The sequence below is a fragment of the Cibotium barometz genome, chromosome 32 (genome assembly GCF_041138505.1).
Source record: "Cibotium barometz isolate CiBa-2024 chromosome 32, ASM4113850v1, whole genome shotgun sequence".
Lineage (NCBI taxonomy): Eukaryota > Viridiplantae > Streptophyta > Polypodiopsida > Cyatheales > Cibotiaceae > Cibotium > Cibotium barometz.
Genome location: NC_141077.1, coordinates 35,443,360 through 35,465,937, shown reverse-complemented (window position 1 = coordinate 35,465,937; position 22,578 = coordinate 35,443,360). Strand labels below are relative to the sequence as shown.

Here is a 22,578-nt window from a genome sequence, read left to right as displayed (position 1 = left end):
ACATCCGCAGGTGGAGACCGGCTACCGGCTGTGGGCCCGGTCAAATGGGGTGCCACGTATTGAGGCACCCCGAAATCTACCTAAAACATAGTCACATGCGACGCGAAATGGGGACGGAAAAGATTGAGAATGGCCATTCCCTGTGACTAGAGAGTGACATGGGACGGGAATGGGAACGGGAAGATGCTGCCATCCCCAACATTCCCCCGTCTAAAAATGCCCGTTCCCTGTGACTATGACCTAAAACCTCTCTACTGCTCCCACAGGCCACCTCAGACCTACCCCTTCTGCTTAGTGCTCCCGCCTCTGCCATTTGAAGCTCTGCTCCCGCCTTTTGCACCCGGCTTTGCCCCATTTGCTCCTGAGTCTTGAAAAGGGCCGAACTCTCGATCCAGTGAATGCACATGACTTCTATGTGATGGATGGTCAGATGTACGCAAAAGATGTAACATTTTGGTGTCCTCCTGCAAGGGCACTATGTTCTTAAAGGCTATCGATGCCTCTTTGCCAGGTACAGTGGTGACAGGGGAGTTCATTTGGAGACACATGCGTGAGGCTGTGATGGAAATAGGCCCAGAGAACATAGTGCAAGTTATTACAGATAATGGCTCTAATTGTGTTAGTATGGACCGTATGTTGCATGAGGAGTTCCCAAAAATTGTTTGGACTCCTTGTGCATCACATAGCTTGGATTTGTTGATGGAGGATGTGGGAAAGATGCCGTGGGTTGCCAAAGTGTTGGCCACTTCAAAGTTCATTGTCAAATTTGTCTCAAAGAGGCCAAAGGTGCTAAACATCTTTAGAGTAGAGAGTGAGCTGCAGCTCCAAAAACCCTCCTCCGCTAGATCTGCCTACATGTTTATTCTAGTTGAGAGGGTACTACGAGTTCGGGCCGGACTCTTGCGCACAGTTGTTTCACGTGCATGGTTTGAGATGAATGAGGTGAAAGAAAGAAGGGCCACATATGTGAAGTTTGAAACCATTGTAATGGGAGATGAAGCCTTTTGGAAGAAGGCTGAAGTGTTGGTGAGGATTCTACAGCCATTCTACAGTGTCTTACGCATCACCGATATGGAGGGCAGCACACTTGGCTTATTGTATGAGTATATGGACAAGATCAGCGAATGCATTAACAAGGTAGAAGTCTTGGAAGAAGAGGAGTAAGTACATTACTACATTGACTAGGAAGTTGTATCATTTATGCATAACATACCTAATGAATTTTAATGTTTTATGTATAATGTTATTATGTTTTAATGAATCAATTAGGGTGACGGATCTTCGCAATGTGTGGCTCACTCGATGGGATTGGTTTCATGGACCAATTCATGCTGTTGCACACATCCTTCATCCTCTATGGAGAAATGACAAGCAATTCTTATGTGAGGAGTTGGAGGATGGCTGGAGGGAGTACATTGATGATTTGACTGGTGGAGATGTGCCGCAGTCGAGGATACTAGAGCAGGAGCGCCTACACTTTCGGAATGGCAAGGAAAACACTTTGGATCCCCCACTGCTCGCCTACAAGAGTGCCAACTTGAGCATGTGTCATGGTGGGAGAAATATGGCATTGGTGCTCCCCATCTCGTAAGAACTTTGTTGCAACTTGCCTGTGATCCTAATTTATTGTAGTAGCTTCTAAGTTCTTCTAATTTTTGAATTGAAGAGAAGCATTGCCATGAGAGTTCTCTCACAGGTCTGTAGCTCGGGTCCTTATGAGAGAAATTGGAGTACTTGGATCCTCTTTCACACAAAGAAGAGAAACAGATTATCGATCGCTCAGCTGTACTATTTGGTGTATTGCCACTGCAACCTTCGTCTTCTTGAGGAGAAAGGCAATCCCATTGAGCCTTGCCAGGTGAATGTCGACTTGATCGACATCGAGAAGGTGAAGGAAATTCCAGAGATCCCACCAGATGAGTGAGACATTTATGCTATGCTCTACGAGGAGGCCATGCAGCCGATTCGCACCACGCGGAGCCATTCGAGAGTAAGAGCGTGAGTTCAGGCCATGACTAGTTCATCAATAGCGAGATCTAGTGCTCGAGTTGGCATGAGTCGAGATGTTGCAGCACAGATAGAGAAGGCAGATCTGGATGATTCAGATGATTCGGATGATTCATCTACTTACACTACAGATTTAGAGGCTGAGGCATCTGATCATGATGTTGAGATGAATCAAGATGTGTAGACTCTAGAGTGTCAGTCTTCAGTCTTGACATTATTTTTATTTCATTTGTACTTGGCACTTGCGATTGAAATTTGGCATTTCGATCCGACTTTGATCATGGATCATGGATGGTGGATTATGTTACTTGTCTCTTAGCTCTAGCCTCTGGAGTCTGAATTCTTTAGTTATCATTCTTTCGAATCTCGATTTTTAAACTTTACAATGTATATGAATGGTTAGTGTTGAATGGTCATTGGTAAATCGTTCCTTAGTCATTGTTTTCATGCACAAGGTTAACTTTTATACATGAAATCTGTGGTTCCAACATCCTAGGCTTAAAAACTATAGGTACAGGCCATAATTACAGCTTTAAAAAATTAATGAATAAAAAACTTATTTAAAAAACTTCTCCAAAAATAAAAAAACGTTTTTAAAAGTATAAAACTCGTATAAAACTTCCCATTTTAAAAACGTTTGGCAACCATGCTTTCTACTAGGAAAGAGTGGGAGGCTCAGGCAGAACTGTGGGATCGTGTCAATGCCGGTGTGCATTCTTTCATCTTCCTTAATTGCACACCCCAAGTGATCGATCACATTAAACACATGACGCTGGCCCAAGGGATTCGGCAGCACTTGGCTTCTTTGGAAAACAAGGTATCACCCATGAAGAGAATGTCCTTGGAAGTGCAGTGCAAGTGATGAATCCTGGAAAGTCTTTGACGATGCGAGAGCACATCAACAAACTCTAGGCTCTTCAGCAGGAGGCTCTTCAGGCTGGGAAGGAGATATCTTTAGAGGATATGGCCATCACACGTTGCTGTCTCATCTTACCTCTCAGTACTCAGCTTTCTATTCTTCTTTGATCACTTGTGGGTGTGCCCGCCTGGTGTGAGTATCCCTCCATTTTTATGTCCATTCCCAGTTTTGTAGGACCGGAGGGGTGCCTATTTTTTCTGTTCATGTTCTGGTCGGCTGTAGTTAGTGGCTGGCCAGGAGGGGCCCATTGAGGGGCCACGGACCAAGTGGCATTGGTCGTGGGCTAGCTGACTAGGCCTATTGCTGGCCAACTAGGCCTGGCCTGATCATGGGCATCTCATGGGGCTGTCGGCCTGTTTTAGGCTGGCCAACCAGCAGCCCCTTCTTGTACATGTTGCGCCCCCCACACTAGTTTTGTACCGGATCTCTTGTGTATATAGTAGAGTTTATACAGCTTCTCTCTCCTACAGTTCTGCGTTTTCTTTCTTACAGCAGTTTGTCTCATTTCTGCTGCCCATTCCAACAAGGTTGCCCCATAAAAGGAGATCTGACTCGAGTCCTATTCTACTGATCCTACTCCCTAAAAGAGTGAATCCATGACCAAGAGCCTAGCTAGTGCTATATATAGGCCTTTGAAGGAATTATGAGCTGGCCGGCTCGAGGAAAGGGACAGAAAACTGTGCTTTGTTAACCTGCACTTTGCATGGTTTGAAGCAAATAAAATCTAATTCCCAATCATCGTCACTAATGTTAGGCGCATTTATTTTCCCCAACCAGATAAGATGCTCTTTTGGAGTTTTTGTCCATTTCTCTCAAACTTATTGGATTTAAGGGTCCCGGTAATTGTCGAAAGTCCTTTGAAAGCTGTGATTTTGTTTACAAATTTCTGTCACTTAAAATTTGAAAAAGTTGCGGAGGTATACAATTTTTGTGCTGAGAGTTAAAGTTGATGTTGAACAAGTACAATGACGTACATTACAGGAAAAAGGTGGATGCAGAGACTATGCAGTACTTTGCGGAGATCTCCTCTCTTCTAGGCACTGGCAGCTTGATCATAGATACCGAAGAGCGAGCTACGTTAATTGCAAATGCTTTAGAGGAGACACATGGAAAAGAACTTGAACTTGCTTGTGAAAAGTCTTGCAGCAGGGTGTTAGAGATGCTTGTTCTCTCCAGTGATGCAATACAGGTTGCATCATTTCTTCATAGAGCAAGTCCATTTTTTCCTTCCATATCTATTGATGCAGCAGGTTCGCATGTTGCAGAGGCTCTTCTGAAGTCTGCTGCAGCACTACTTCGTGATTATGATCGCGAGGCTATATGGTTCAAGACACTTAACCAAGCTCTTAACTTAATCTGTCAGGTGATTTGCAAAAGCAATACTGTTTGTGCCTCTTCAACTTGTTTGAAAAATCTGGTATAACTTTCCAATTGATCTACTGTTTATATCTAGCTGCTTTTTGCAGGTTGTTGGTGAAAGAGCAACAGATATGATGAGAAATTGCTATGGTTCACATGTGATACGCAGCCTCTTGTCTCTCTTGTCGGGTGTGACATTTGAGGCTTTAGATAAAAGAACTGGAGGACATTCAGGTGGTCTTCTGGGAAGACTGTCTAATACACGGAACCCAGCAGACATCCCAAAGCAGGATGACACTATTTTTCCACACCTGCTGCAGTCCCTAGTTGAGAGACTGCTAGAGGCAGCAAAGAGGAACACACTTCAGTTATGCAGAGACCCTTTTGCTGGTCCTGTGCTGCAAGTAAGTTTGCTTTTATAGAAGATACTAGGTGTGTTATGAGTGACTTGGTAGAAACTTGGCATGTTGATCTATGAACAAAGACGCAGACATCAAAATGGACTTGTTTAATATGACTCCAAACATGAAGCTCATTCATCCAGTATTGATGCATAATAATCTTAGAGAGAGGAGTATCTGTTGTCCACTATGGGGGCCTAGTGTTTACCCAAAAGGGCTTCAACAAATATTTTTCTCTCTCTTTAGGATATCCAAACAATCACAGAATGGGAGAAGTTCATCTGCCCTGAAATGGGGTTAAAGCATGTAAATTAGCTTAAGTTTCTAGTTAAGGTTAGTGATTGCCAAGATTCAAAGCAATGATGGAAATCTTAGTGTGTTCTATAAAATGGTTTCAGCCATTTCACCAAAACAGGCTCCAGCAGAAGTGAAACGTGTTGCTTGGTCACATTTATGAACTCTACCGTCTACCATTAAGGACATTACCTTGAGAAGTTGAGTGAATAATTAGGCAGGAGGTTTATTGAAAATTGAGGCAGCAGTTTCTTCTCCACAGCTTCTTGTTCTTCTTGTGAGGAGGAGGAGGAGCAGAGGAGGAAGGAAAAAGGGGTATGAAGAAAGAAGACCCATATCTTTTCGTAATAGTGAGCTGCACTCCACAAGTTCTTTGTGTGAGTTTTTGGGGCTGAAAAAGTGGCAAAAACCATTGTATTCCCTTAGGCCGTGGTTGGACTTTCTTTGGAAACCACATTATATATGGTGCAATATTGTGATTCAACTTTTATGAAGTCATAATTATATATTTTTTATTTTTTAAAGTTGATAATGACCTAATGATTATTATTATTTTTGAATTATCTTCCCCTTATGATCTACAATAAGATAAGGTCTTTAAATCAATAATTTTTTGCATTCCACCTTTTTTTTTTGGGTGGAGTGCTAACGTTTTCAGAATGCCTTTTTTGACAGGCTATACTGAAGATTCTGGCGGGAGATGCTAGCAGAGTTGCAAAAGCAATCAGGATTCTTTTGGGTTGTAATACTGACAAGATTAACAAACAAGAAAATACTTTAGAAGGTGTTCCTTCGGAAAACCTTAAGCAGCTTATGTTTGACAACAGCAGTAGCCATCTTGTTGAGGCAAGCCCTCTCGTTCCTCCTTCCTCTTACTTAAACCTCTTTTTTTTTTGGAGTGTATCATGTTAAAGCACTACTTGCACTAGTGAATTGGTAGTGTAGTTGGCGGGCTGAGTATGCTGAGTCAGCAAGGCATCTGTTGCTCATTACAACTCGTGTGCTTTTCCTATGGACTCCAAATGCTGACAAGTCTTGATGATGATTTGGCTAGTGATTCTCTTTGTTTTTGGGTGATTCTGTGGCAGCAGGTGATGTTGGAAGTAGCTCCAGATGCTGTTTACATGGAAATGTTTCAACAGATCTTGACTCATCATATTCTTGAGTATGCACTCCATCAGTCAGCCAATTTTGTGGTGCAAGCACTCGTTATGTCAGTGCGAAATCACAATCAGGTATTTCACAAAGTTTTGGCTATTTTACCTGTTGCTTGAGGTGTGTTTGTTTAGTAGTTATTGTTTTCACATTGACTAGGTCTGAGCAGTGTATGCAGTGGTTGTTTTTAAGGTTTGAAAGAATTCAAGGTTAGGGTTTGAGATGGGAAGAATTAGCGCAGCAGCAGGTGTGTCCCCGCTTAAGTTATTAGAGAAGTGTGGAAGAAGAGCAGGTATTTTCGGAATTAGGTTTTGTGCGGAGAATTAGGGTAATGGTTTGGCTGGAACATCCACAAAATCCTAGCTGCTCTAATTAATGATTTAATCTACTCATTTACACACTAATTCTATTAAAAGAAGTCTCACTTTTACAAAGAAACCTACACAACGTCATATGAACAACATATTCAAAATATCTATCTCCCAACTCTGTGACCACAAAAACGTACAAAATGTGAAATTTCCATAGAGGCATTTTATTGTCCTCCCTCTTCTTTTTTCAATTGCGCCCTTGCAAGCGGATGTAACCACTGACTGGTTCTACCATGGTCAAAAGATATGCTGGGGTCAATAAAAAGAAGTATCACTTAAAAACAAAGAAAACTACACAATATGACCAACATATTCAAAATATCTTTCACCCGACTCTATGAACAAAATATATAAAATGTGAAATATACATAAGGAGAATTTTATTGTCCTCCCTCTTCTTTTTTCACCTGTGCCCTCGCAAGTGGATGTGACCACCGATTGGTTCCACCATGGCCAAAAGATATGCCGGGGTCAAACGAGGAATGGCGGAAGTCAAAGATGAGCACCAAGAAAGATGATAGCCTCAGATCACCTAGAGAATCTCCCGGTCCACAAAATAGCATCCATGTGAGTGTGACTCCAAGTCGTGGCATTCCATGTGAGTGTGACTCCAAGTCGTGGCATTCCATTAAGCACATAGATCTCCATTGTCTTCACAGAGATTTTCACACACGATCTTCCTTGAATCTTCATCTATCTTCTTTCTTCATTGATCTTCATAGGTTGCCTTTTTGTGTCTTCCCAATGGGCATGCCTCCAAAGAACATTCATGAAGAATAAACACATGATGAACAATGTACATAACCGTCAAGAAGGGGTCCGAGCGCCATGTAAAGCAAAGGTTCCTCCTTTAGAAGATGAAAAATCTTCATGAATAGAATCACTAAGACAAGGCTTTGTAAAGATCTTCATGCTTAGGCTCTTGGAGAATGTGACGAGTCCATGAGCATCCTCCAAACTTTCACTATGAGATATGAATGTACCCTCAAAAAGTATATATGCCATGTGCATCACAAACATGTGAAATCCCTCATGGTGAAGATACATCATAGCAACTGTCCTCAAACAATGAATTGACAGCATCACTCTTGTCATCAATCTCATTAAAAGGAATCTTATGCCTATGACCTGTCCCAAAAGCCTAGGGACCAGATGAATACAAGTGGGATTCAATATTCCTATTTATAGGCTCTCAACATCACATAAAATGCAGTCGATCAGGTTGCTTTTCTTGCTCCTGTACTGTTGACTTTATCCTAGTCGACAGCAGCATATCTCCACTGACCAGCAGCCCCTCACTCATATATAAGCAGCCTACAATCCTTTGCATAAATCATCTCATTCCCAAAGTGTTCGAGCATCCTAGCATCTAGTGCTTCATCAATTGTGCTCAGCCTCAAGCAACCTGAAGGAAGTCCACATTCTCAGCCAGCATATGTGCTACTACTCAGCATCTTGGAGTTGCATACGTGGGTACATCGGGCTCTCTTCCATCGTCTTGGACAGCATATGGTTGAGCCTGTGTTCAGTCTTCCTCGTCCTTGCGTTGGGCAGTCATCAGTCATAATTCATTGTCATTGGTAGTCAAGTCAAGCTATTGCATGCTACATTGGTATCAGAGTTGCAGGTTGTAACCCAACTTAGCTACACAAAATTGAGAGCATTCCATGGATGGTAAAATTGTGGTCAGGAAAAACCACCCAGGCCTCCGCAATGTCGGGAGAGACTTCTCCAGAAAGCTACAAAGAAGATATGGAAGGAGAGATCAACAAAGAAGACACCACCACCACAGAAATGCTTCCGCAATTCAGTGAATATTTCCTCAAAGAAATCTTGGAACAAAACAGATTGCTCATGCAACAAATTTAGGCTAAAGAAGTAGCAACGAAAAAAGCCGAAGAAACAAATCTTGGAACAAAACAGATTGCTCATGCAACAAATTTAGGCTAAAGAAGTAGCAACAAAAAAAGCCGAAGAAACAAAGCTAAAGAGGAGGCTGAAAAAGCCAAAGAAGTAGTTGAAAAGCCAAAAGAACTCTTAGAACTTGAAAGGTTGTTCCTCATCATGGAGCAACAAAGGTGAAAAGAAGAAGCCAAAAAGGCTGAAGAACGAAGGGCCAAAGAAGCTCGATGTGATGATGAACAAAGGACCGAGGATGCCAAACACATGGTTGAAGAAGACCTATGAGACAAGCAAACCAAGCAGCTCGATAACACCAACAAAGGCTTGATCGTGATGCTATGCAATTCCAGAACCAACAGTTGATAGCAGCTATGCAGGCAAACATGCTGTCAATGCTCCCTACCCTGGTGCAACAAGGTTCGAGTTTCTCTACCACCCAAACCACCATCGTTATACGAGCTTAACTAAATTCTAGTTAAGTATGATGGTAAGTGTGATCATGCTGCAGTTATGCAATTTATATACCAATTTGTGGTATATTTTCCTTTGGCTAAGCTTTTAGATCCTCAAGACCAAGTCCACCAATTTATATACCAATTTGTGGTATATTTCCCTTTGGCTAAGCTTTTAGATCCTCAAGACGGAGTCCACCTGGCAGTACCTTACCACTCCAACGAAACGGCAACATTGGTCTAGTCTACATGTAGACCTGATCACACCTTCGTGTCCGACCTCAAGAAATGGTTTCTACCTCCTCAATACATGACCAACCTTGAGGATGAGTTCTACAAACTCTCCTAAAATGGGTCTCCAGTATTGACATACTCTAATAGAGTTATCACGTTAGCGCAATAGTTGGGGATATCTGAGGAGGATAAATTGAAACCGCTTATTAGAGGGTTGGATAAGTGTGATCATGTTGCAATTATGCAATTTATTTACCATTTTGTGGTATATTTTCCTTTGGCTAAGCTTTCAAATCCTTAGGACCGAGTCCACCTCACCTCTCTGATAAAGCAGTTACCTAGTGGCAACATTGGTCTAGTCTACGTGTAGACCCGATCACACCTTTGTGTCCGACCTTAGAAAGCGGTTTCTACCTCCCCAATACATGACCAACCTTGAGGATGAGTTCTACAAACTCTCCCAAAATGGGTCTCTAGTATTGACATACTCTAATAGAGTTATCACGTCAGCGCAACAGTTGCGGATATCCGAGGAGGATAAATTGAAAAAGTTTATTAGAGGATTGGATACCATCATTAGGTTTACTGTGCATAATTTTGACCCACAGTCATATGATAGGGCTCTTACTCTCGCGCAGAAGAATCAAGAAATGATGCTGTAGGCTAGCACCAAACCCCAGCTGGCAGCAACAGTCATCCACCACCCAACAGTCATCATTCCAATCAGGGAAGGGAAATCAGAATAGCAAGGATACAAAGAAAGATTCTGAGAGCACCTGAGGAGGCAAGAAAGATAGGGGATTCAAGCTGTAACTGTCTCCTATTTTTTTGGGATTAGATCACTAATCTTTTTACATGCATGGACATGGGTGTACGACACCGCATGCAGCCATGGCATGTGTTTGCCATGCTTCCCTAGAGAGTGCCAGTTGCATATTGGAGACCTTGGTCATGAAGGATGTCACATGCACTCTACACTCAATGCATGGTGACAAACTGGCTCATCATTAGAAGTGCAACAGTTGTACAGTATTAGAACCCAGTAGGATGATAATTGTCGTACGCCGTGACCCCATTGTACATCCTCAGTCCAGGATAAGTCAGGCACGAGCTACGTAGGTCATTCCTCAGCCTTAGTGGGTCAGTCAGTCAGTCAAGTCCCTTAACCCACTTGGAGAGAATCATTCATGCATGTAGAGTCAATAGAAGCCTTAGGGTTTGCATCGGAAAGCACTCTGCATCCTGCATAATATGCATTCATATGCCTGTGCATCATTTAGAACATCCCAGAAGCCTTAGGGAATTTACTAGGATTTATCTGGTATTTTTTCCATATTTTTTGGTATTTATTTAGCATTTATTGTCATTTATAAATATAAACTTTATTAAATAAATGACCAGCCAACTTGACCAACCTCTACTTAGTATAAATAGGCTTGCATAGGGCTTAGTTTCTCATTCAGTCTTCAGTGTGCTAAGAGCTTTCCTCCTCAGCCCTAGGAGTTCCCTTGCCTTCAGCACTAGACTAGTCTCATCCAGCCCTTGGAGAGCTTGAGTTTGCTTCAGCCAACCTTGGTTCTCCAACGCATGCTATTCAGCAGACCCTACAGCCATAAGCGCATCGGATCAGCCCCAAATCAGCATAAGATACCTGCGTTTTCTGCATGTGAACAGTCGCCCGCTTTCAGCATCTATTCAGGCCAGAATTCAGTCTACAACCCTGCGTTTTCTGTCCAGCATCAGCATTCAGCTTGCGTTTTCTGTTCAGCATCAGCATTCAGCCTGCGTTTTAGTCCAGCATCATCCCTACAGGTCTGCGTTTCAGTCTACAGCAGTTCTCAGCCCTGAATCATCAGTTTACATCAGTATCCAGCCTTCAGTACATCATCCAGTCATACACCAGCCCGGTGAAGGTAACTGTCATGGCCCTGTGAAAATGGAGCAGTACAAGTGTGGGCATGGTGGTTGCAGAGTCAGAATATTTTATGATTCACATGGGGGGTGCCCGGACAGAGTTTAAGATGTGTGGACATCCCTAGGTGTGAAGGGGGGAACTAGAAACATTAAACTTTAATGTTTATTAAAGTTTGCCCCTAGGCCTTAGTGGTCCTAGGAACTTATTAAAGTTTGGGGCCCTAGGGATTAATTTGGGGGAGAGTCACTCCACTTTTGGAGTTTTCTCTCTCTTCTCTCTCTCTCTCTCTCTTCTTTCTTTGGGAGTCGTGGAGCAAAAGAGAGAATTCAAGCGTGGAAAAGCTGAAGAAGCTCCAGGCGGCTGCTGAAGACTGGTCTAGCTGCTGTTTTTCTGTGAACTGTATGTAGAAGAAGCTGTACAACAGCCGTACAGTACTGTACGACTGCAGGGATTGCTGTGGACAGAGAAGCGCAGGTCTGTGGGGCTGGTACAGGCGCCTGCAAACTGCAGGATACAGGCTGTACAGTGCTGTACGACTGCAAGTACAGCCGTGTACTTTCTGCAGGTACACTGTACGGCCAGTTCTAGGGCAAGTACAGGTGTTGGACAGTACTGTAGCAGGACGGCGCAGGTAACCAGTAGCAAAATCCAACAGGCGGCTACCTCTGATTCTTTGCAGAAAGACCGTACCAGTGAAGTACAATCAAGTACAGTGCTGATTTTCAGATCTGTACTTGTACAGATTGGTGCTGTTGCTTCCTCCAGTGCTGTTTCACGAGCTGAACTTGGTAAGCTTTGTTTCTGTTCATCTATCTCTCTTTCTACTGCTTGATGTCTGTTGCAGATATGTGTTATCTGGCCCCCTGTGAGAGGAGGGGTATGGCAGATTGACAAGGGTTGAGACAGAGATTGGACAGCACATGTATGTTTGAGCTGAGAAGATGTATCATGCACTTGAGTTATGCCAGATGTATGCCCATGGCTGGCCTGCTTAGTGATCTTGGCTGATCAGAGGGAGGCACAGTGTGTTATTTGGAGACACAGATCTGTGTGCATAGATCCTCTGTGCTGAGAAGGATTTGTGGGCCGTCAGATTGGACTTACAGGTGTAAACTCTTGGCTGGTCTTTGTGTTGTACTCAGCCATTCATTTTATTATAATTGAATAAAGAAATACCGCAAGGGGCGCCAAGCTTTGGGGCCAATAGGTGTCGCTGTGTTTTCAGATTTGGGCACTCTAGCTCCAATCTGTGTTTTGTTTCTCATCTAGACTACAAGTGGACGGGTGATTGCTTCTACCGCACTCTGGTTTTCTATCAGAGGCCGGTTTCAAGGTTCCGTCCCCGGGACCAATCATCAACTTTCTGAAGGGGGTGAGCTCGTGGTTGCTTTGAAGAAAGCCATCGCTGAAAATTCAGCAAACATGTCTGATACAGAGGAAGAGTACTTCTATCATGAAGAAGAAGAGCAAGAGACTTCTCCTGAAAGAGATGTATCTGAGGATATTTTTGCAGGAGAACAGGCTGCAGATGTTGAGCCTTATGAGGATGTGACACAGCCAGAAGATGTGCATGGTAAAGAGGATGATGATGCTCGGTTCAAAGATCGCTTGGCTAGTGTTATGGATACTTTTATGCAGCTCACTCAGAGCGAGAGATTTGCTGAATTTATGAGATCTCGCACAGAGCCCCGCACAGAGCCCGAGAAAAAGAAGAAGAAGGTTCGTTCAAAGAATCTTCCTCAAGGTCATAGTGGTACCACTTCACAGGATCCATCTCTTGGACAGTTTCCGAATATGCAGCATGCTTTTGGTGCTAACCCACAGAGTTCCTTCTATGGACAGCCACCTATTCCTCAGCAGAATTTGCATCCAGGTTATTTTGGTGGTGGCTCGGTGTTTCAATCCATGACTGGGGGTTATCCTCAGGGAGGCATGGGTATGTATAGGCCTTTTGGAGCCAATTTTCAGCCTGGCATGCAAGGGAATATGTATGGTGGTATGCAGTCCGCTATGCAAGGAAATGTGTTTGGAAGCATGCAACCTGGGATGCAAGGCAATATGTTTGGTGGTATGCAGCCAGGTATACATAATGGAATGTTTGGAAACATGGCTGGGATGTATGGTATGCCTGGTGTTGGAATGGGAAATGTTGACCCAATGTTGGGTATGAATGTTGGGGGCAGCAATCTTACGAAACCACTTCCATATGATAATCTAACGCCTGTGGGAAAGGCGAAGGATTACAAGGAAGGGGGAGCTGCAGTGAAGTTTGACACTTTCAGTGGAGCCAAGGATAAATTGAAGGCACTTACCTTTTTACAGCAGTTTGATGCTGCTTTTTCTGGTGGGAATTACACAGAGTCCTCTAAGGTGAGGAAAGCTGCCACTTTTCTCAAGGGCAATGCTTTGCAGTGGTGGTCTACTCTTCTTTTGCAGGGCATAGCACCCACCACATGGGTCCAATTCAAACAGGTTTTCTCTTCCGTATGGCTCACATCTACATGAGGTGGATGTTATGACCACATGGCACAAGCTGGATGCTTCAAAGTGTGATAGTTTGGAGGATTATAACAAGAAGTTTTGGGAAGCTTTACTCCCAGTGACTTCTTATCGTGCCGTGCCGTTATCTGAGCAGGTAGAGAAGTATTGTTGTGGGCTGCCCAAAGAGGTACGAGATTATTGTATAAAGACGAGTAACAAACATGTCACAGATGATTGAAAATGCTATGACAGCTAATGCGTTACTCACAAGTGGTTCATCTGGATTTAAAGGCAGTAAGAAATTGAGCAAGAAAGCTGAAAAATTTGGGCATGCTTCTCGTGATACTAAAGGGTCTTCAGAGACAAAGTATAAGAAGTTGCCAATGCCCAAGAGGACTTCTGAGGAAAGACAGGCTTTGAGAGATGCTCAAAAGTGTTTTTACTGTACTGAAGAGGGGCATATGTCATTCAATTGTCCCAAAAGAAAGTCCCAAAAGGACCCTGACAATAAAGGAGAGCCCAAGCCAAAGAAACCAAAGCCTTCTGCAGGCTTAGTTCCTGATCTTGTGGGGGAGCAGCTAGGTGGTGAAGCTACAAAGTTGTGCAGGGCATGGGGCAAAGTGAGAGATCAGAATGCTTTGATCTTCTTTGACACAGGTGCTAGAGCCAACTTCATTTCACCAGATTTGGCTGGCCGATTGGGGATTCGCGCAGAGGAGATGGGGCCGTTACATGAGGCAAATATGGCTTGTCCAGGGTATGCAGAACCCGTTACTCCTATCATTGGAAAGCTTCGGCTTCATTTGCAGGGTTATGTGGACAGCGAGGAGTTCTTCATCATGCCTTTGGATGGCTGTGATGTTTTGTTGGGGATGCCATGGTGCCACAGGGTACATGCGGTGGTGGATACTTACAATAGGAAAATCACTTTGACTCATAGAGGGAAAGAGCATGTATTGGATGTAAAACTCAAAGGGGAATCTGTTCCTATTGTATCCGCTTCGGCGATTTCATCAGTAATGGAAAAGCATCTTTCCGCGTACTTGATTTATGTAAAGGATGCACAGGATGATGAGTCTAAGTCTAATTTGTCAATGTTAGATAAGGACAGGGCTGATTTCTTAAGTGGGTTTCAAGACTGTTTTTCCGAGTCATTGCCAGGAGAATTACCTCCTGAGAGGCCAGAAGATCATGCCATAGATCTGATTCCTGGTAGTACTCCACCGAATAGACCGCCGTACCGTGCTAGTGCAGCCCAACAGGAAGAGATTATGAGTCAGGTGCAGGAGCTTTTGAATAAGGGGTTGATACAGCCTAGCTCATCACCCTTTTGCTCACCTGTGCTCTTAGTGCAGAAGAAGGATGGTTCTTGGCGCATGTGTATTGATTACAGGGCGCTGAACAAGAATACCATCAAGAATCGATTCCCCATACCGAGGATCGATGACATCTTGGACCGTTTACAGGGCTCCACAGTTTTTAGTCGTATTGACTTGAAAAGCGGGTATCATCAGATACGCATTAGACCCGAGGATGTGCATAAGACAGCATTCCGAACCACGTTTGGGTTGTATGAGTTCTTGGTTATGCCCTTTGGTTTGACAAATGCGCCTGCCACATTTAACAGAATGATGGACAGGATTTTCAGCCCTCATAGAGAGTTTGTGGGCACATTCTTTGATGATATGATTGTGCATTCACGAATTGAGGAAGAGCATAGAAGGCATTTGGCCATTGTGTTTGCAGAACTCAGAAACCATAGATTGGTGGTTAATGGCAAGAAGAGTGAGTTTTTCTTGCAGGAGATGCATTTCTTGGGGCATATTGTGTCTGGTCATGGAGTCCATATGGATCCAGCAAAGGTGGAAGCAATACTTAATTGGCCAGCTTTGAGGACCGTGCATGATGTACGCAGCTTTCTAGGATTGTGTTCCTATTACAGGCGGTACATACGGCACTTCGCTGAAATTGCTTCGCCTCTTCATGCTTTGACGAAGAAAGCAACTCCGTTTAGATGGGCTGATCGGGAAATTACAGCATTCAAAAAGCTCACAGAAAAGCTTACTTCGGACCCAGTATTGGTGTTACCGGACCTCCGAAAGGCTTTTGTTGTCCAGTGTGATGCATGTGGAAGTAGCATTGGTGCAGTTCTCATGCAAGAGGGACATGTTATAGCCTATGAGAGAGTTTTGCAAGATGCTGAGAAGCATTTACAAGTGTATGAGAAAGAGATGTTGGCTGTAATTCACGCTCTTTCTACATGGAAACACTACTTGCTTGGGGCTGATTTCACTGTACAGACAGATCATCAGACCTTGTGTTATTTCCTCACGCAGACTAAGCTTTCAGAGAAGCATATGCGTTGGGCAAACTTTTTGTCAATGTTTCACTTTCAAATTGTGCATGTGGAAGGCAAAAAGAATGTAGTGGCAGATGCTTTGTCACGCAAGCCACAGGTCTCTGCAGTTTCACTTGCTTATCATCATGAGCTTGATGAAATGAAAGAGCAGTATGCCCATGATGAGGATTTTGAAAGGTTGTATGATCAGATGTCTGACGGTCAGCGGCATGAGCATTACACTCTCAGAGATGGGTTTTTATTGATGCATGGCAGACTGTGTGTTACCAGGCCATTGCGACTCAAGGTTATGATTGAAAGTCATGCTCCACTGTATGCAGGTCATAGAGGAATTGACGCCACGGTCAAAGCAGTGGAGACTTTCTTTTATTGGCCAACCTTGAGAAGAGATGTTGATGCCTTTGTGAGGCAATGCATCGTATGTCAGAAGGTAAAGTTTGACCGTCAGAAAACACCAGGGTTATTACAGCCTTTACCTATTCCGGATAGACCTTGGGAGAGCATTGCCATGGATTTTGTATTTGATCTTTCACGGACACAAACGGGAAATGATGGCATCTGGACTATCATATGCAGGTTCAGTAAGCAGGCTCATTTCATTCCCGTGAGGAAGACAATTAAAGTGGATCATATGGTGAAGTTGTTCATGGCGAACATCTTCAAGTATCATGGCTTGCCTACGTCTATCATTAGTGACCGTGATCCACGGATGACGAGTTTGTTTTGGAGAGGGTTGTTTGACAACATGGGTACAACTCTCAAGTTTTCATCGTCATTTCATCTACAGACAGATGGTCAGTCAGAAGAGGCTAACTCTACAGTGTTGGATCTTCTCCAAGTGTTATGTGTCAGAGCACAAGCAACAATGGGAAAAGTATCTTTCTTTGGTGGAGTTTGCATATAACAACACTGTACATAGCTCGACAGGCAAGGTGCCTTTTGAGATTGTAGAAGGAGGGAAGAAAGTAGCACCCATTTTGCATACAAAGGATAAGATCTTTGAGGCTGATCAGTATGTGGAGAGCTTGGATGAAGCTTATCGGAGAGTTAAGTTGGCCCTCCAGAAAACTCAGCAAAAGCAAAAGAAAACCGCAGACCGTCACAGACGTGATTTACAGTTTGCATTGGGTGATTGGGTTCTTTTGCGCTTTGAAAAGGCTAGACTCAAGAAGATGAAGGGTAAAGAGCGCTTATTCCCTAAGTTGAGTATGCGATATTATGGGCCTTTTCAGGTTTTGGAAAAGATTGGTGAGGTAACCTATCGTTTGAAGTTACCAGATCACTGGAGGATTCACAATGCTTTTCATGTGAGTCTTCTTAGACCTTTCCGTGGGGATGTGCCTGAGGATGTATCAGATGAGGCTCAGCCGGAAGTTGAGGAACTTGATGAGGTTCTGATTCCAGAGCAGATACTGGCACATAAAGAAAGGAAGGTACGAGGTAAAGTTTCCCGTCGCTATCTTGTGAAGTTCAAGAACTATTCACCGATGGATGCGAAGTGGATGGAGGAAGGTGACTTAACAGATTCACCTCAGGTTTTGCAGCTTTATCTCGATGCCTTTGAGTTAGAGCCGACTCTTATTGTGGCTCATTCAGGTTCAGGAGAGCATGGGTCTGGAGCATTACCTGATGCTCAAGAGGGGGGTAGCACCTCCACTCCCTTGATACAGACAGGCTCAGATGACATCTAGAGGTCGCTTGGTGCAGTTTTTTATCTCACCTGAAGGTCTTGAGGCTGACAGGATATCTGTTTATGGGACTTCTATGATATATGTGTACTAGTCACATGAGATTTTTTTGTGGATATGTATGGTTCACAGTGGTATACAACTTGGACTATTACTATGCCATTGGTTTGCAGTGAATGATGATACATGTGTATGGCTTAGAGAGATTGGGACGCTGATCTTGCCATATTGTATATTTCACTTTGGATATTTTGATGCATCACCAGAATGCAATCGAGGACGCTTGCCATTTTTCAAGAGGGGGGTATGTCATGGCCCTGTGAAAATGGAGCAGTACAAGTGTGGGCATGGTGGTTGCAGAGTCAGAATATTTTATGATTCACTTGTAAACCGGCCTTCAGATAGCAAAGGGCGGTGAAACAAACACTCGCACATAAAACACTTCAACACCATTGAGGACCTAGAAAAGGAAAACAAACAGGGGGAGCTAGAGTGCTCCTGCAAATAGTACACGGACACCGATTGGCCTCAAATCACAGTGGCGCCCCTTGCGGTATTTCTTTAATTGATTAAGAGAGCTTTGATTACAATATAAGGCTGGTAATTCGGCCGTCCCAGTAGAACTCCTGAAGCCTGCAAAGAACCTGCATCTGGCTTCTTGTCCACATGGCATCCACAAATAAATCCAGCCATTGTTCACATCAAAAGACTCTTCTCACATTGAGTCTGCATACAGAAGCTTTCTCCCATGATCAAGGCTGCCACAACCATCCATAGCCTCTCACACTATGAACAGCATCACACCCTGACACATCCAGTGCTTCTGCATCACAACACAGACTCCCAAACTGTCTCTCAAAAGAGAACTCGCATCCCAGCACAGCATACCATACAGTTGACACACCTGTACAAACCCTCTCTACCTTCCAAGGGTACTATCCATCTCTGTCATGGATTCCCTGTCCCTTGTCCTATCAGTAGCAAGGCTGTACCAAACATGTGTCCACTCCTGTACCTTCTGCCTGCATGTGACCTATCTCCTGGAGAAACCCAAAATGTCTCTTCGAGAAAACCTACGGCCTATTTCCACATGAAAACCCTTAGGCCTGTTTCCCTTTGAAACTCCTGTTCTGTTTCCATATATCTAGTTACTTGTTCCCTCATGAAACATCTGGCAACATAGAGATGCCCATAACTGTAGGTCCCACTGTTCCTTTCTAGCAGGAAGAAAACAATCTGCTCCATGAGCACACAGCCATGCGAGCGTGCATCACTCCCATGCCAAGAAACATAACCACAAGACCTGTACTTGCAGTCAAAAACCCAAGCACATAGCTGAATTTGCGACCAAACAAAAACAGCCCATAAACTGTCCCAAAACAGTCCCGAATCAAAGCATAGAAAGGCTGAAAGTTCCATCAGTTGAACGCCATCGACATGATGTCTATGTTCATGGAAAAACAGCCCTTGTCCACCTTTGTGTCAAGAGAGAACCAACCCTTGTCTACTCTTCAGCAGAGGGAGAGAGAGAGAGAGAGAGAGAGAAAGGAGGCCTGTGTCTCTGTTCTGAAGCACAGCACAGCAGCCAGCCCTTTAGTCTCCAAAAAGCATGCGCCTGAAGCTTCTGTAGCATAGCCCGCCTGCAGCCCTTCCAAAAAGCATGATATGACCAGCAGCGCAGACTTCCTGTAGCTATACCTGACTGCGCCACCTGTACTTGCATCGCCTGAATCTGCACCTGCAGCAGTCAGACCTGCCACGTGGGCTGTACCTGCAGATAGCAGCCGTACACAGACCTGCCACGTGGGCTGTACCTGCAGACAGCAGCCGTACACTACCTGCATAGGCCTATCCATGCGCAGCCAGCATGCAGTCCACCTCTTCCCAGAAAAGCACACGCTTCCTCTTCAGATAGGCGCCTGAATATCCAGATGAGCAGCCCCCCTGATTGGAAAAGCACACCCACACAAAAGATAGGCGCCTCCTTGCTTTTTCTGCCCAACAGCCCCTCTTTTACCAAAAAGCTCACACGTGGCCCCAAAAATAGCATAAGGGCCACGTTTCCTTAATGAAAGGCTTAATAAATGATTTTAAAGGTTTTTAAACCTTCAAAGCTAAAATCTCTTTGCCCCCTTTCACACATGGGGTTATCCACACATGGGCTTCCATCTTCACTCCCACTTGATGCCATTCACACTGTCCACCATGTCCCCGTGCACATCCGCATCTTGTCCAGAGAAAAACACAGGGTCGTGACATACCCCCCTCTTGAAAAATGGCAAGCGTCCTCGATTGCACTCAATGGCACAGTAAAGCATCTTATGAGCAAAGACACCCCATATGGCAAAAACAATGGCCTTCCAATGCATCTGGGTGATAAAATAATCATCCTGCACAATAAGCCACACTGTCACACCAAAATGACAAACACCTCTTGCTTGTTCCTTCAGAACCTACAGCAAAAGTCTAAAACCAAATGGAAACACGTTACCTGTGTTAGCCAAAAACAAAACCATGCATCATTCTACATATGACACACATATGCATGACACACATATGCATTCGCAAACAATATGCTCCTCAAAATGCTCTACCTACTCCAAAGTAACAGTCTAAGGGCTGCTCGCAAGCCTTACGCCCATGGGCATCCCGCAGGACCCACGACTGATGGTACAACATGAGCATATGAAAGCACTCAATGCATCCAAACACTACATCCACGAAGTACTTTCCCGCATATGTCTGATGGCCATCCCAGAGGAGTTTAAGATGTGTGGACATCCCTAGGTGTGAAGGGGGGAACTAGAAACATTAAACTTTAATGTTTATTAAAGTTTGCCCCTAGGCCTTAGTGGTCCTAGGAACTTATTAAAGTTTAGGGCCCTAGGGATTAATTTGGGGGAGAGTCACTCCACTTTTGGAGTTTTCTCTCTCTTCTCTCTCTCTCTCTTCTTTTTTTGGGAGTCGTGGAGCAAAAGAGAGAATTCAAGCGTGGAAAAGCTGAAGAAGCTCCAGGCGGCTGCTGAAGACTGGTCTAGCTGCTGTTTTTCTGTGAACTGTGTGTAGAAGAAGCTGTACAACAGCCGTACAGTACTGTATGACTGCAGGGATTGCTGTAGACAGAGAAGCGCAGGTCTGTGGGGCTGGTACAGGCGCCTGCAACTGCAGGATACAGGCTGTACAGTGCTGTACGACTGCAAGTACAGCCCTGTACTTTCTGCAGGTACAGTGTACGGCCAGTTCTAGGGCAAGTACAGGTGCTGGACAGTACTGTAGCAGGACGGCGCAGGTAACCAGTAGCAAAATCTAGCAGGCGGCTACCTCTGATTCTCTGCAGAAAGACTGTACCAGTCAAGTACAATCAAGTACAGTGCTGATTTTCAGATCTGTACTTTCAAGGACAGCATAAGAGTGAACATCAGGAGGAGGATATAGGCAAGTACAAGCACATGTGTGAAGCAGGGTTGTGGATACAAGTGCCTGCAAGTACAGATTGGTGCTGTTGCTTCCTCCAGTGCTGTTTCACGAGCTGAACTTGGTAAGCTTTGTTTCTGTTCATCTATCTCTCTTTCTACTGCTTGATGTCTGTTGCAGATATGTGTTATCTGGCCCCTTGTGAGAGGAGGGGTATGGCAGATTGACAAGGGTTGAGACAGAGATTGGACAGCACATGTATGTTTGAGCTGAGAAGATGTATCATGCACTTGAGTTATGCCAGATGTATGCCCATGGCTGGCCTGCTTAGTGATCTTGGCTGATCAGAGGGAGGCACAGTGTGTTATTTGGAGACACAGATCTGTGTGCATAGATCCTCTGTGCTGAGAAGGATTTGTGGGCCGTCAGATTGGACTTACAGGTGTAAACTCTTGGCTGGTCTTTGTGTTGTACTCAGCCATTCATTTTATTATAATTGAATAAAGAAATACCGCAAGGGACGCCAAGCTTTGGGGCCAACAGGTGTCGCTGTGTTTTCAGATTTGGGCACTCTAGCTCCAATCTGTGTTTTGTTTCTCATCTAGACTACAAGTGGACGGGTGATTGCTTCTACCGCACTCTGGTTTTCTATCAGAGGCCGGTTTCAGTAACACAGCATTCATAAGCATTTACAGCATTCTAACATGGCTTAGAACAGTCCACCATCTCCTTTTATCAGCCTCAGGTGTGCAGTTCTTCCTCATGCCCTTGGAAAGAGTGCTTAGGCGCGAGATCAGTTCATCGAGGTGTTTCTACAGCCGTGTACAGTTCAGCCAAGCTTCCGATCCTCCGAGATCTTGCGTTTGGCTTATCTACAGTCCACAGTCATTCTCTCTAAAGAAAGAAAGCAAATACTATCTCTTTATCGGGATAGGGGGCCCTTCAGTGGGTAATTCGGGACCCAATCTGGTGTACAGTTCTCATATCCCTCTCTCTCTCATATCTCTTTAAAGTTTGAAGTATTAAAGTGGATTGCTAAACTCACGAAACTTAGGATACAGAAGACGGTGTAAGCATTTGTGTGACAGGATCTTCCAATACAAAGACTTCCGCTGCACATCACATTGGTATCAGATTCAGATTGTCCACACACACCGTATCCTAGCGTGGGGGATAGCTTAGAACAGTCCACCATCTCCTTTTCTCAGCCTCAGGTGTGCAGCCCTTCCTCATGCCCTTGGGAAGAGTGCATAGGCTCGAGATCAGTTCATCGAGGTGTTTCTACAGCCGTGTACAGTTCAGCCAAGCTTCCGATCCTCCGAGATCTTGCGTTTGGCTTATCTACAGTCCACAATCATTATCTCTAAAGAAATAAAGCAAACACTATCTCGTTATTGGGATAGGGGCCCTTCAGTGGGTAATTCGGGACCCAATCTGGTGTACAGTTCTCATATCCCTCTCTCTCTCTCTTATATCTCTTTAAAGTTTGAAGTATTAAAGTGGATTGCTAAACCCACGAAACTCAGGATACAGAAGACGGTGTGAGCATTTGTGTGACAGGATCTTCCAATACAAAGACTTCCGCTGCATATCACAAAGGAGAATGTGAACATGGCTGCCAATTGCA

The 22,578-nt window shown here is 44.2% G+C and overlaps 1 protein-coding gene across 1 annotated transcript in view; it reads left to right on the top strand.

Moving 5' to 3' along the window:
- PUM23 (pumilio 23) overlaps positions 1-22,578 on the top strand; it is a 78,741-nt gene that overhangs the window by 16,788 nt on the left and 39,375 nt on the right. The window contains exons 2-5 of the mRNA XM_086772328.1: positions 3,908-4,289; positions 4,393-4,689; positions 5,656-5,826; positions 6,072-6,215. Coding sequence (XP_086628454.1) covers positions 3,908-4,289; positions 4,393-4,689; positions 5,656-5,826; positions 6,072-6,215 — 994 coding nt within the window. The remainder of the gene's footprint in view (positions 1-3,907; positions 4,290-4,392; positions 4,690-5,655; positions 5,827-6,071; positions 6,216-22,578) is intronic.